Raw genomic sequence first — 13280 nt, 5'->3', positions numbered from 1 at the left:
AAATATTTGAACGTCTGTATCATATCACCCCTGTTCCTCCTTTCCTCCAGGGTGTACATGTTCAGGTCAGCAAGCCTCTCTTCATACGTCTTGGAGGAAAGGCCATAGGAAAGGTGCAATTCCTTAAACGCTATATTACAGTGAATCAGTGTATGTGTGCTACAACTGTTGGAACTGCCCTTCCCATAGAATTCACAGCAGTCGATCTCACACCACTACAAATTTGTCTTGATCAAATTTCCTCCTGGCTTCAAGATAATCAATTTGTCTTAAACCCAACTAAGATGGTGACTGCTTGGCTGACTGGACAATCTTTACAACTATCTATTGCCCCGCAGTTATTAAGGTCTCCTAGTCAGCTTATTGATTCATTCAAATATTTAGGTGCCCTTATAAATCTTAAATTGCTATTTGATCTTCACATTTCGTCAGTGTTGTTATTATGCCCTGCGTCGGTTTTAGACTGCACAGAGTTTCTTAAAGAACACTATCAGCGGACAATTCTTCATGCACTTGTTACCTCTTTTTTAGATGACTTTAATGTACTTAAGAACATAAGAATATAAGAAAAGCCACATTAGGTCAAACCAATGGTTCATCTAGCCCTGTATCCTGCTTCCAACAGTGACCAATTCAAGTCACAAGTACCTGACAGAATCTCAAATAGTAGCAAGATTCATACTACTGATCCCAGGGACAAGCAGTGGCTTTCCACATGTCTATCTCAATAGCACACTATGGACTTGTACTCCAGGAACTTGTCCAAACCTTTTTTTTAGATCCAGATACACTAACCGTTGATACCACATCCTCTGGCAATGAGTTCCAGAGGTTAACTATTCATTAACTGAAAAATATCTCCTCCTATTTGTTTTTAAAGTATTTCCATATAACTTTATTGAGTGCCCCCTAGTCTTTGTATTCTTTGAATGTGTAAAACCTTTATTTACATTTACCCGTTCTACATCACTCCATATTTTGTAGACCTCTATCATATCCCCCTTCAGCCATTTCTTTTCCAAGTTGAAGAGCACTAACCTCTTAAGCCTTTCCGCATATGAAAGGAGTTCCATCCACTTAATATTTTGGGTTGCCCTTCTTTTTCTAACTCTGCTATTTCTTTTTTAAGATACTGCGACCAGAATTGCACACAATACTCAAGGTGTGGTCACACCATGGATCAATACAGAGGCATTTCTATCCCTTTCCTAATAATTTCTAGCATTCTGTTTGCCTTTTTTGGCTGCCATCACACACTGGGCAGAAGATATCAGCATATTGGACTAGATTCTTTGTATCACACCTAAAAAATCGGCACCATAATGAAAAGCACCTAGGTTTATTTTATAAAGTATGTCTTAATTTAGGTGTACTTTATAGAATAAGCCTAAATTTCTGTGTGGTTTATAGAATATGCCAAGCAGCTGTCTGTGCAACTAAATTTAGTGGTGGGCAGTTATGCAAGTAAAACTTAGTGTAAATGCTGATGCCTAAATTACATGTAAACTGGGTGCATTCTATAATCACGCACACAGATTTTAGAAACACCCAAGGTTCACCCATTCAACACCTATGGCCACTCTCCCTTTTCAATTATGCAACTTAGAATTTATGCACATCACGTTATAGAATACACTGTTTGTTAATTCTAATTAATGCCAATTAGTGTCAATAATTGCTTGTTAATTGGCAATTATAAGTGCTGATTGGCTTAACTAAGTTGCACAAGCAAATACAGAATACGACTGTCATACTATATAGAATCCGGGAGATTGTGCATGATGACACCAAGATCTTTTTCTAAGGTGCAGTGCCACCAAGAAACTGAGCTGGGCCCAGGGCAGGGCGCTGCTGCCGTGCCCCCCTCCCCCCAGGACCACTGCTGCTGCCCCCGGACCGCCACGTAGCCAGACCACAAAAATTGGGGGGGGGGGGGGGGGCGGAGCCCAAAGTGAGTGGGAGGCACATTTTGCTATTTAGCTATTTTATATATTAGCTATAGTATCTATTTAGCAAATTTGCTAAATAGATACTTTTGTTCTGTTTTCACAGAAGAAAATCCTGGAGAAGGACCGCAATGGACTGCAAAAAGTACAAATGAGATTGAAGTGGATAGAGCACCATTCACGGAAGAGAGTGTGTATGAACAGCTTGAAAAGCTAAAGGTGGACAAAGCCATGGGACCGGATGGGATCCACCCAGGATATTGAGGGAGCTCAGAGAGGTTCTGGCGAGTCCTCTTAAAGATTTGTTTAATATATCCTTGCAGACGGGAGAGGTTCTGAGGGATTGGAGAACGGCGGAGGTGGTCCCTCTTCACAAAAGTGGTGATAGGGAAGAAGCTGGAAACTACAGGCCGGTAAGCCTCACTTCAGTTATTGGAAAAGTAATGGAAGCGATGCTGAAGGAAAGGATAGTGAATTTCCTGGAAGCCAATAAGTTGCAAGATCTGAGACAACATGGTTTTACCAAAGGGAAATCGTGCCAAACTAATCTCATTGAGTTCTTTGATTGGGTGACAGGAGAATTGAATCAGGGACGAGCTATAGACGTAATCTACTTAGATTTCAGCAAAGCTTTTGACACGGTTCCCCACAGGAGGCTCTTAAATAAACTGAATGGGCTGAAGATAGGACCCAAAGTGGTGAACTGGATTAGAAACTGGTTGACGGACAGAAGCCAGAGGGTGGTGGTGAATGGAATTCGCTCGGAGGAGGGGAAGGTGAGTAGTGGAGTGCCTCAAGGATCGGTGCTGGGACCGATTCTGTTCAATATATTTGTGAGGGACATTGCCGAAGGGTTAGACGGTAAAGTTTGCCTATTTGCGGATGACACTAATATCTGTAACAGAGTGGACACCCGGGAGGGAGTGGAAAACATGAAAAAGGATCTGAGGAAGCTAGAAGAATGGTCTAAGGTTTGGCAATTAAAATTCAATACGAAGAAATGCAAAGTGATGCACTTAGGGAATAGAAATCCTCGGGAGACGTATGTGTTAGGCGGGGAGAATCTGATAGGTACGGACGGGGAGAGGGATCTTGGGGTGATAGTATCTGAGGATCTGAAGGCGACGAAACAGTGTGACAAGGCGGTGGCCGTAGCTAGAAGGTTGTTAGGCTGTATAGAGAGAGGTGTGACCAGCAGAAGAAAGGGGGTGTTGATGCCCCTGTATAAGTTGTTGGTGAGGCCCCACCTAGAGTATTGTGTTCAGTTTTGGAGGCCGTACCTTGCGAAAGATGTAAAAAGAATTGAAGCGGTGCAAAGAAAAGCTACGAGAATGGTAAGGGATTTGCATTACAAGACGTATGAGGAGAGACTTGATGACCTGAACATGTATACTCTGGAAGAAAGGAGAAACAGGGGTGATATGATACAGACGTTCAAATATTTGAAAAGTATTAATCCGCAAACGAACCTTTTCCGGAGGTGCGAAGGCGGTAGAACGAGAGGACATAAAATGAGATTGAAGGGGGGCAGACTCAAGAAAAATGTCAGGAAGTATTTTTTCACAGAGAGAGTAGTGGATGCTTGGAATGCCCTCCCGCGGGAGGTGGTGGAAATGAAAACGGTAACAGAATTCAAACACGCGTGGGATAAACATAAAGGAATCCTGTTCAGAAGGAATGGATCCTAAGGAGCTTAGCCAAGATTGGGTGGCAGAGCCAGTGGCGGGAGGCGGGGATAGTGCTGGGCAGACTTCTACGGTCTGTGCCCTGAAGAGGACAGGTACAAATCAAAGTAGGGTGTACACAAAAAGTAGCACATATGAGTTTATCTTGTTGGGCAGACTGGATGGACCATGCAGGTCTTTTTCTGCCGTCATTTACTATGTTACTATGTTACTATGTAATTGTGGATAATAACTGTGCTTCCAATATTGCTCATAACTGCAACAACATCTGCTTATAATCTCTGCATCCTGCTGTCTCGCCAAGGATCTGTAGGGGAGGGGGAAAAGCAGGGCAGGCAGCACAGTGGCGAACATTACTGGAGGAAGGCTTCTGCTGGCAGGGTTTGGGGACCCTCACCAGGTCAGGTATGTGGGGTAACAGCAGCAGCGGCGGAGAGCAGTATTAACCCTGATTTCTAGAAATGCTTATAATAATATCTAATACCCAGCTTGACCACAAGATGTCCCTATTACTGCACAAGGAAATGCTATCCAGGTAGTTTCCTAAGTATATTTCATGGATTCACAGAAACCCTCTTTAAAAACGTTGCAGTGAAATGGAGTCACTATAAAATTCCATCAATAATAAAATTAGAAACAACTCTTAACATATAATTGGAAATTTCAAACTTAATCAAGTTCAAATCACAAACCCTCTAGGAAGTTTGAAAATCAAAAAGTATATGTGAAAGCCTCCCACCTGGATTAAAGAGATTCCAAAACATGAATCATATACAGAGATAACTTAATCAACCGGAACCTCAGAACTCCCAGTAGGGAAAATACACTAATTTGAATAACCACTACCATGTGGGAGACCACTCCAATCATATCATAGGTTCCAAAAGGAAGGAAAGAGAAAAAAGAATCAGCCTCAAAAACTCAAGTCCAATTGGGAGAAAATCATGATTTAAAAAACTCTTTCCCTCCTTCCAGGCACAAACAGGTGAGAGACCCCACTATAAAAAAACTACCAACTCACATACAACACAAACACACCTCCTCGTTGGTGACCACTCACACTCTCGCCCCAACAGCCTCACAGAACGGGTAAAAAAAAAATCCCTATGAATCACTGATGACCACCCCTAAGGGTTAAGCTTGTTAATTGTCCAAATTGTAAACCTAAACTCCAAGGTTCTTCCTTGGCCAGGTATGCTTACTACGGATTTGCTGTAAATTTTCTTTAAAAAAAAAAAAAAAAGTGATATAGGAGACTACGACTCCCAGAATACACAGCACAGGAAGTGATTGTGATCCAGGAAGGGGGAACACTGACTGAGAGAGAGAAAGGAAGGGAGGAAGGGAGGAGGACTCCAGGAGGAAAGATCGGTTTAGTTTTGCCAATATCATGTACCTACAGTATTATGTGAACGAGGAGGGGGATCGAGTGTATACCCTAAAGGTAAGCGTTCTACACTTACGAAACAAAAAAGAGCAGTTTCACAGGTCTACACACAGAGAAACATGTAATCTCTCTGAGGGTTCTGAGACATACACGAGGTGTAGTAGTGTACCTGTGAGTCTTTTCTCCGTTATGTTTCCCGATGCATACATAAGCTTGCTTAGAAAAATATGTAGTATACAGCAATGATCTATAACTAAAATAAATTTTGAAACTTTCACCTCGTTTCCTCTTTCTTAATCTGGGGCTAGCTGAGAGATTTTTCGACCACTTCTGAGACAGAGGATGATGCCAGGCACACTTTTTGTTTGGCAAAATAGGATAGTTGTATAACAATGAATTCATCTAGGTTAATAGAGCAGAAAAGGGCGAAAGGTAAAGGACGGATGACACATTTTTTTAATCAGTCCGTTAGGTGTTGGTAATGCTGTGAACGAGTACCCTGGATCTATTCCGCCTGCTGTTCTCAAGCAAATTAGATTGAGATTAACAGGAGAGGAGACGGCATGACATCAAAAAGCTAAAGCTAACTAGGGATCTCCCTTTCCCTCTCCTCCTTGCAGTTGTTATCTCCATTCATCCAAAGAAAGCAAGTAAACCTATGCACTGCTCTATCCACGTTGTCGTTCTTTATTGTTGGTAGCTGGCAGAATTTTTATTTGATCTCGCTTATATTTTTAAACATACCATCTTGTGCAGCATACGGATGTACACAGAGGAAGTATAGGTTTCGTCGTTAGAGTAGTAATTAGTAGAACTTTCCAAAGACTGAGAGCTTTCAAACTTGAACCAGCACGGTGGAGGACAGAACATTGATGACTGCAGGAGTGCCAGATCAATGGCAAAAAGAGTGGCGGCTTGGAAGACAAAAGTGGAGCATAGTCCGCACTGAATTTTTCATTATACCCTACTCCATCCATTCCTCACAGTCACCCATCTTTCTATCCACACCAAACCCACATTCATCGCCACATTTCCATACCCAAGCCCTACCTACCCTCCCACACCCTTTCCTCCCCTCTAAAGATCTTATTGGATTTCTTGAACTATAGCTACACCGTGAACTACATCTCCCAGAGTGCTTACTGCCTCTGCAGGTAGAGTGTGCACATCAGGTGAGATCTAAGTTGGGAACAACTACCATGCCAAGAGTGGTCTTGAAAATCCTAAACTTTGTTCATAAATCAGCAATAATGCAAGCAGTATGCTTGGGGAAGACTTTCCTGCTTATAATCGAACGAGAAAAACGCCCAAGTTCCGACTTAAATCGGGAGATGGACGTTTATCTCACAAAAACGAATAACACGGTATAATCAAAAGCCGAACTTGGACGTTTTCAACTGCACTCCATCGCGGAAGCGTACAAAGTTGACGGGGGCGTGTCGGAGGCGTGGTGAAGGCGGGACTGGGGCATGGTTATCACCCAAACAGAGATGGGCGCCTTTCGCCGATAATGGAAAAAAAGTATGCGTTTGTAGCTAGAATTTAGGGCACTTTTCCTGGACCCTGTTTTTTCACGAATAAGGCCCCAAAAAGTGCCCTAAATGACCAGATTACCACCAGAGGGTTACCTCCCAAGATAACCCCCTCCCACCACAAAAAATGATGTTTCACAACTTTTTATTTTCACCCTCAAATGTCATACCCACCTCCCTGGCAGCAGTATGCAGGTCCCTGGAGCAGTTGTTAGGGGGTGCAGTGGACTTCAGGCAGGTGGACCCAGGCCCATCCCCCCCTACCTGTTACAATTGTGCTGCTTAATGCTTAGTCGTCCAACCCCCCCAAACCCACTGTACCCACATGTAGGTGCCCCCCTTTACCCCTTAGGGCTATAGTAATGGTGTAGACTTGTGGGCAGTGGGTTTTGAGGGGGATTTGGGGGGCTCAACACACAAGGGAAGGGTGCTATGCACCTGGGAGCTCTTTTACCTTTTTTTTGTTTTTGTAAAAGTGCCCCCTAGGGTGCCCGGTTGGTGTCCTGGCATGTGAGGGGGACCAGTGCACTACGAATCCTGGCCCCTCCCACGAACGAATGCCTTGGATTTATTCGTTTTTGAGCTGGGCGCTTTCATTTTCCATTATCGCTGAAAAGCAAAAACGCCCAGCTCACAAATTGTCGAATAAAACATGGACGTCTATTTTTTTCGAAAATACGGTTCGGTCCACCCCTTCACGGACCCGTTCTTGGAGATAAACGCCCATGGAGATAGACGTTTTCGTTCGATTATGCCCCTCTTTGTCTTATAAAATAAGCGGGTGCTATGCTTTCAAGACTATTCAGCTAAAGTGGCACTGCAGCGCAAGGCTTTTGTTCCGATCTCTTCTAAGCGTTTTGAACAACCATATAACAGAAATTGGATAAATGTCATTGCATTACAAATGATAGCATGGAAGAACATTCTAATAACATTGATATAACATAATGTTAGCATAATATCAATGAAACACCTAATAACATAATGTTAGCATAATATCAATGAAACACCTAATAAGCACTCATTAGAACATACAAATGATATAAATATAATTGAAATGGTTTTCTACAATATAGCTTACCCTCTAGTCAAGGGACCAAGTGTAGCTATATAGATGGGACAAGATGGGTAGAACAGAGTCAGAGAGTCAATTGTGATAAATAGATGGATGGCGAAACTCAAGGCAAGTTATTTGTACAGTTAAACAAGATAAAAGGAACTGGTCTAAGTTACAGTGTGTGTAGCAAGCAAGTCCAGGAGCGGAACGAGTATAGTCACTCACCGAGAGGCCTGGCCCAATGCAGGTGCCGGTGGTAGTTCCACCTCCAGCACGTGCCATTTCCTGCACTAGTGGAAATAATTTAAAAATATTTCCACAGGTGGTTAGTGCGGGATATTTCTAAAATTACTTGCTAAGTGTGCGAAACTTAGTTTGTGTCTCCTGTTGTAGAAAAAGTAAAGGGTATCAAACTTTTACATACATCCTACCCTTTCTTTTCCCCTCACAATCCTCTTTTTACTGCTACTTTCCATTTTGATAGGGCTCCTGGATGTACACAGTTGTAGAACATGTCCTTGGGCATACAATTTGTTCTGTTCTGGTGTACCTACTGTTAATAGAGGTCTATCTGAAGGGTCCCAAAAATTATCTCCCTATGTTACTACTGCCTCTTTTTGTCTCTACAGAAAGTGGACCCCAAAGGGCAGCCGACCTGCTCGGCCCATCCAGCCCGCTTCTCCCCAGATGACAAGTTCTCTCGCCACCGTATCACTATCAAGAAACGCTTTGGTTTGTTGCTGACCCAGCAGCCTAAGCCCATCCTGTGATACTGAGGATCTTCCTGCAGTCCAGAGCTGAGATTCCGTTCCCTGCCTGCACAGCTAACACAGTCACTCTGCCATAGAAACACACAAAGGACAACAAGCCTGCAGATAATGCAGTGAAGTACCCGTGCATGCTTTGAGTTTTGTAGCTACACACAAAGACATGAACTAACTTCCTTCTATTAAGCACAACACTCGGACTTAGCCTGAATACAAATCTTATACAAGGAAAATCAAACGGTTGAGTTCATTTTTGTGATTTCTGCAGATCATCCTTCAGAGGACTGTGGGTGTTTGTACTGCTGTTTCGGATTTTTTTCCAATTGTTTATGCACTGTGCTGAAAAGATCATACAGTATCATCTGCAGCAGTCCCAAGTGATTCAGATTCAGAGATCAGTTTCCACCTTGCTTTCCTCACTGCTGGTCACAGAATGTGGCTGGGCAGTCTCAGCCTCTGTCTAGTAGGGCTCAAGGACAGCCTCCATGCTGTCACTGTTCCCTGTGCTCCAGTCAAAGGCTTCTGATTTCTGTATCACCAAGTAAATCTTCACTTTACATCTCCAGCCTGGCATAAAAATCAATTAGCCCTGGACTTGCAGTCTTGGGAAGATGGGGTGGGGTATGACACATCAATATATCTCTGGTTTTCAGTCACCCATAAACAATATTCCTTTTATTGCTCTGTTTTTTCCAGATGTATTTTCTTCATTTTTCTAACTTTGCAATGCAATGGTTTCTAAATCTCCACTTGTAAAACTGAAAGAAAATTAAAGCAAAGGTCAGAAACTGAAATCTGTAGTTTGTAAAATGTTCTGAAGCCTGATTTTGTCTCTTGGTCTTGGCCTTATGTACAGTTCCACTCCTCTTCCCCCCCCCCCCCCCCCCTCAATTTATGCTAGAAATATTGTGGAGACTCTTGTAGAAATTGTTGGCAAGAAGTAACGTTGAAAGAACATGTAATTTTTTAAGACATTTGCCTCCCCCCCCCCCCCCCCCCCCTTTACAAAACTGCTTTAGCGGCTGCCATGCGACAATGCCGACACAGCCCATTCAGAGCGAATGGGCTGTGTCAGCATTAGTGTGCCGGCAGCTGCTAGCGTGGCTTTGTAAACGGGGTTTTTGCATTGCAGTGTCTTGATTTGGTAGGTGATATCTCTGCAGCGCAGAGGGGAAACGCAAGTAGGTCACAAGCAGGTTTTCTCTTCTGCATTTTCCTATAAATCGCTTTAACCGGTTGCTCTAAAGGGCAGTATAGTAAGTGTAATGATAAACATAAATAAAGCATGCAGATTTTGAAGGAGCTTTTCACCACACATCGTTGACTGGCCTCTTCTCTAAAACTCTTCCAGAAAAGTATCTTATTTATGCTGGTCAGCAGTACCAGGTGGTTAGGGGTTCCCTTTCTTTCTCAGCTAGATGAGGAGGCCCCCCCCCCCCCCCCCCAGATGGTGCACTACAGTTTACTTCCACTGCTGTAGTATCCCTTTGCCACCTGCTTTCACTACATTTACAATGTTTTTTGTGGGGGGAGGGGGAGGTTGTTTTTTGAGAGACTGTGTCCAGAATCTAGCTTTCTATGCTTTTACAGCCACACCAGCCTGGCTATTTTTGGAGTTTTAAATCAGCTGATGACCCACTGCCCCTGATGCAGCCATTTTCATATTGGCGAAACATGGCCATGTCGAGCATTTTATGTTGAATATCTGGGAGCTTTTAATCTAGTAATAAAGTCTGTGTTTTTTTACAAAGTCTGCCTCATTGTTTTATCTTCCAGAGATGGACAATTACACCATCAGATCTTTGTCTGAGTCACATGAGGTCCTCCCACCTGGGGCCCTAATGGCGACGACACCAGCTTCAGGTTCAGCACAGCCCGCTTCAAGCTTGAAACCTCGCCCTAAATGCAGTGGGTGGCAAAGGGACACAAACGCTTGCAAAGCCAGCAATCAGCTGGTCAGGTCACTTGATATGGCAATCACACACTCAAGTATCACACACCAGGCATAAACAGGAGGGCTCTATTTGGAGTGGTACACTATAGATTAGGGAGCATTTTTTGTTTGCAATGTTCTATCTGTTCACTGGTTGTTGGGGGTTCCTTAGTTCAATGTTTCCTACTGTTCTTTGCAGTTTATGTTGTGGGTGGGAAAATGGGACACATTTCTTCCATTTGACACCTCTCCCTATGAAGGTGGGGGGGGGAGGGGTCTCAGATTCTTGTGGGGGGGGTAAAAGGAGGGAGGTGGGCAGGGGTGTAGCCAGACTTTGGCGGGAGGGGGGTCCAGAGCCTGAGGTGAGGGGGCACATTTTAGCCCCCCCCCCTCCCAGCGCCGCCGACCCCCCCCCTCCCACTGCCATTGCCGACACCCCCGCCTGACACCAACAACTTTGACCCCCCTGCCGACAACCCTCTCAACCCCCCCTCCCGCCATCGCTGTCTGCTACCTTTGCTGGCAGAGGACCTCGACCCCCGCCAGCCGAAGACTTCTTCCTTCGTTTTGTTCCTGAGTCTGACATCCTGCACGTACAACGAATGGATGAGGGAGAGGGGGTGTTTCCAGATTATACAGAGCGTTTTTGTTGGGTTTTTAAATTATGTAACAAGATAGATGTACTAAGCACAACATCATCTAGGAAATGGTCATTTTCAAAGAAAAAAGATAAGATGTTTTCTGGTTTGAAAATGGTCATTTTCACTACTTGATTTTTGGATGTTTTCAGCAAGTTGGATTTAGATGTCATATTGAAAATGACCCTCATACTAACCTATGGAACTTTGTAAGTCTTAGTGATTTTCAACCTTTTTCATATCATGGCACACTTAAAAGGTGTAAACATTGTCAAGGCACACCATCAGTTTTTTTATGGATATATATATATTCTCCAAGGACAAGCAGGCCTATAATTCTCACAGATGGGTAACACAGGGTCTGCATTGCCGGACCAGAGCTTGTAACAAGCTTAAAATTAGGTCTTTGAGTGCGAGACTCGCTCCATTGCACATTCTTGAGTGTCTTCTCACCCATTGTGAGAGCACGGGGCCAACAGCGTTTTCTTTTGAGGACACGTTCATTATCCACTCCTCACAGCTGGTTCGGTTGGTCTTTTTGTGCCTTCAATTTTTCTTTCTTAATACCTCTTTCAGGGTTTACCTTATTTTATCCTTCCCCGTATATTATTTTAGATTATTTTTGCCTTTTTTCTAAGTTTTCATTGTTTTTACTTCACTCGCTAGGCCGTGTTTAGGCTTGAGCTCCAGTCGGGCTTTTCCCTTTTCTTTTTATAGGTTCTTTTCCCTTTGTTTAGCACCATTGAGAGTCATTTGATTTGGTCACGGCTGTTTTTACTTTCATGTTATCGAAAGTTCCCAGTGGCTTTAAGCACTGCACTCGGTGCAACAGGACCATCTCTGGCAAGGACACCCATTCTTGGTGTCTACAGTATTTGAGACCTGATCATACCCCTGCAAACTGTATTCTCTCTTTGTATGAAGAAAATAACACAGCCAGAGAGGCTCAGAAAGAAAAGATTTTTGGAGCCAGGCCCTAAGCCTTGACATCGGTGTCAGCATTGGTATCTTTGGTGACATTGGCATCAGGTGTTACATCAGCATCAGGTACATCTGTTCATGTGACTGTGAGACCCTTGCATACTGGGAGTGACTGTGCATTGAGTGGATCTCCACCTGCCTCGAAGCCGGCCGCAATACAGGCCTCCTGGGACTGTTCGTTATCTGACCCGAACCCAAGTTTCATTAAAACAAGCGTGCACAGCGACTGAAAACAGAACAGGGCACCAGGCAATGTGAGAACAGCATGGGACAAATGCTTTAGCTGACGGGGGTTGTGGACCCCCGCCAGCCAAGGTACTTTCCCGATGGCGGGGGTGGGAGCGGTGGCAGGAGGGCAGCAGCGGGGAGGTGAAAGTGGATGCGGGAGGGCGGCAGTGGAGAGGCAGGCCAAAATGTGCCCCTTCCACCTTGGGCTCTACGGAGTGTGGGGAGAGCGACGGACAGGGTCATTGCTCTTCTGAGCTCCCTGGGATGGATCATCAACTGGGAGAAAAGTCAGCTGCGCCCGACTCAGTCCCTGGAGTATCTGGGTGTTCGGTTCGACACCCAAGTGGGCAGAGTGTTCCTGCCGGACAACCGGAGCCTCAAGCTTCAGGCCCAGGTGGGCCGGTTCCTAGCCTCCTCGGCTCCTCGGGCTTGGGATTATGTGCAACTGTTGGGCTCCATGACGGCCACGATGGAGGTAGTGCCCTGGGCCAGAGCCCATATGAGGACACTACAGCACTCTCTTCTGCGGCGCTGGACTCCGGTTTTAGAGGATTACGCAGTACGCCTTCCCCTGGACCCAGCGGTGAGAAGGGCGCTAAGTTGGTGACTGATGTCAGACAAGTTGTCAGCCGGTATGCCTCTCACGTCCCCGGAGTGGATTGTCGTTACGACGGACACCTGCTTGTCGTGCTGGGGAGCCCACTGCCTGGGAAGGACAGCACAGGGGATATGGTCGCCGGCGGAGGCGAAGTGGTCCATCAACCTCTTGGAACTTCGGGCCATTCGGTTGGCGCTTCAAGCGTTTCTTCAGGTGCTGATACTGAGGCCAGTTCGGATCCTGTCAGACAATGCCACGGCCGTGGCCTATGTCAATCGCCAGGGAGGTACCAGGAGCGCCCCCCTAGCCAGGGAGGCCTTGAAGTTATGCCTGTGGGCAGAGGCGAATCTGGACCAGCTGTCGGCGGCTCACATTGCGGGAGTCCTGAATGTCGAGGCGGACTTTCTCAGTCGCCATACCTTGGATCCCGGAGAGTGGCAACTGTCTGCTCGGGTGTTCTTGAAGATCACGAAGCGCTGGGGCATGCCGACCTTTGATCTGATGGCGACCTCGGCCAATTGCCAAGTG

The 13280-nt window shown here is 45.1% G+C and overlaps 2 protein-coding genes across 2 annotated transcripts in view; one reads left to right on the top strand and one right to left on the bottom strand.

Moving 5' to 3' along the window:
• Window positions 1–5367, bottom strand: part of XKR9 (XK related 9) — a 32943-nt gene extending 27576 nt beyond the window's left edge. The window contains exon 1 of the mRNA XM_030215425.1: window positions 5297–5367. The gene's annotated coding sequence lies outside the window, so the exon portion shown is untranslated. The remainder of the gene's footprint in view (window positions 1–5296) is intronic.
• On the top strand, window positions 4924–9168 carry NOP10 (NOP10 ribonucleoprotein). The gene is made up of 2 exons (XM_030215438.1): window positions 4924–5075; window positions 8237–9168. The coding sequence occupies exons 1-2, from the start codon at window positions 5022–5024 to the stop codon at window positions 8375–8377; spliced, it is 195 nt and encodes a 64-aa protein (XP_030071298.1). The 5' UTR covers window positions 4924–5021; the 3' UTR covers window positions 8378–9168.
• Window positions 9169–13280: the final 4112 nt, after the last annotated feature.

The sequence above is a fragment of the Microcaecilia unicolor genome, chromosome 1, assembly GCF_901765095.1.
Source record: "Microcaecilia unicolor chromosome 1, aMicUni1.1, whole genome shotgun sequence".
Lineage (NCBI taxonomy): Eukaryota > Metazoa > Chordata > Amphibia > Gymnophiona > Siphonopidae > Microcaecilia > Microcaecilia unicolor.
This window is presented reverse-complemented; position numbering and strand designations above follow the sequence as displayed.

What these genes read in the sequence shown, in the direction of transcription:
- NOP10 (XM_030215438.1), top strand. Translation starts at nt 5,022, where the DNA reads ATGTACCTACAGTATTATGTGAACGAGGAGGGGGATCGAGTGTATACC. An exon ending in ATCGAGTGTATACCCTAAAG is followed by an intron (nt 5,076 to 8,236) that starts GTAAGCGTTCTA and finishes TTGTCTCTACAG; the next exon opens with AAAGTGGACCCCAAAGGGCA.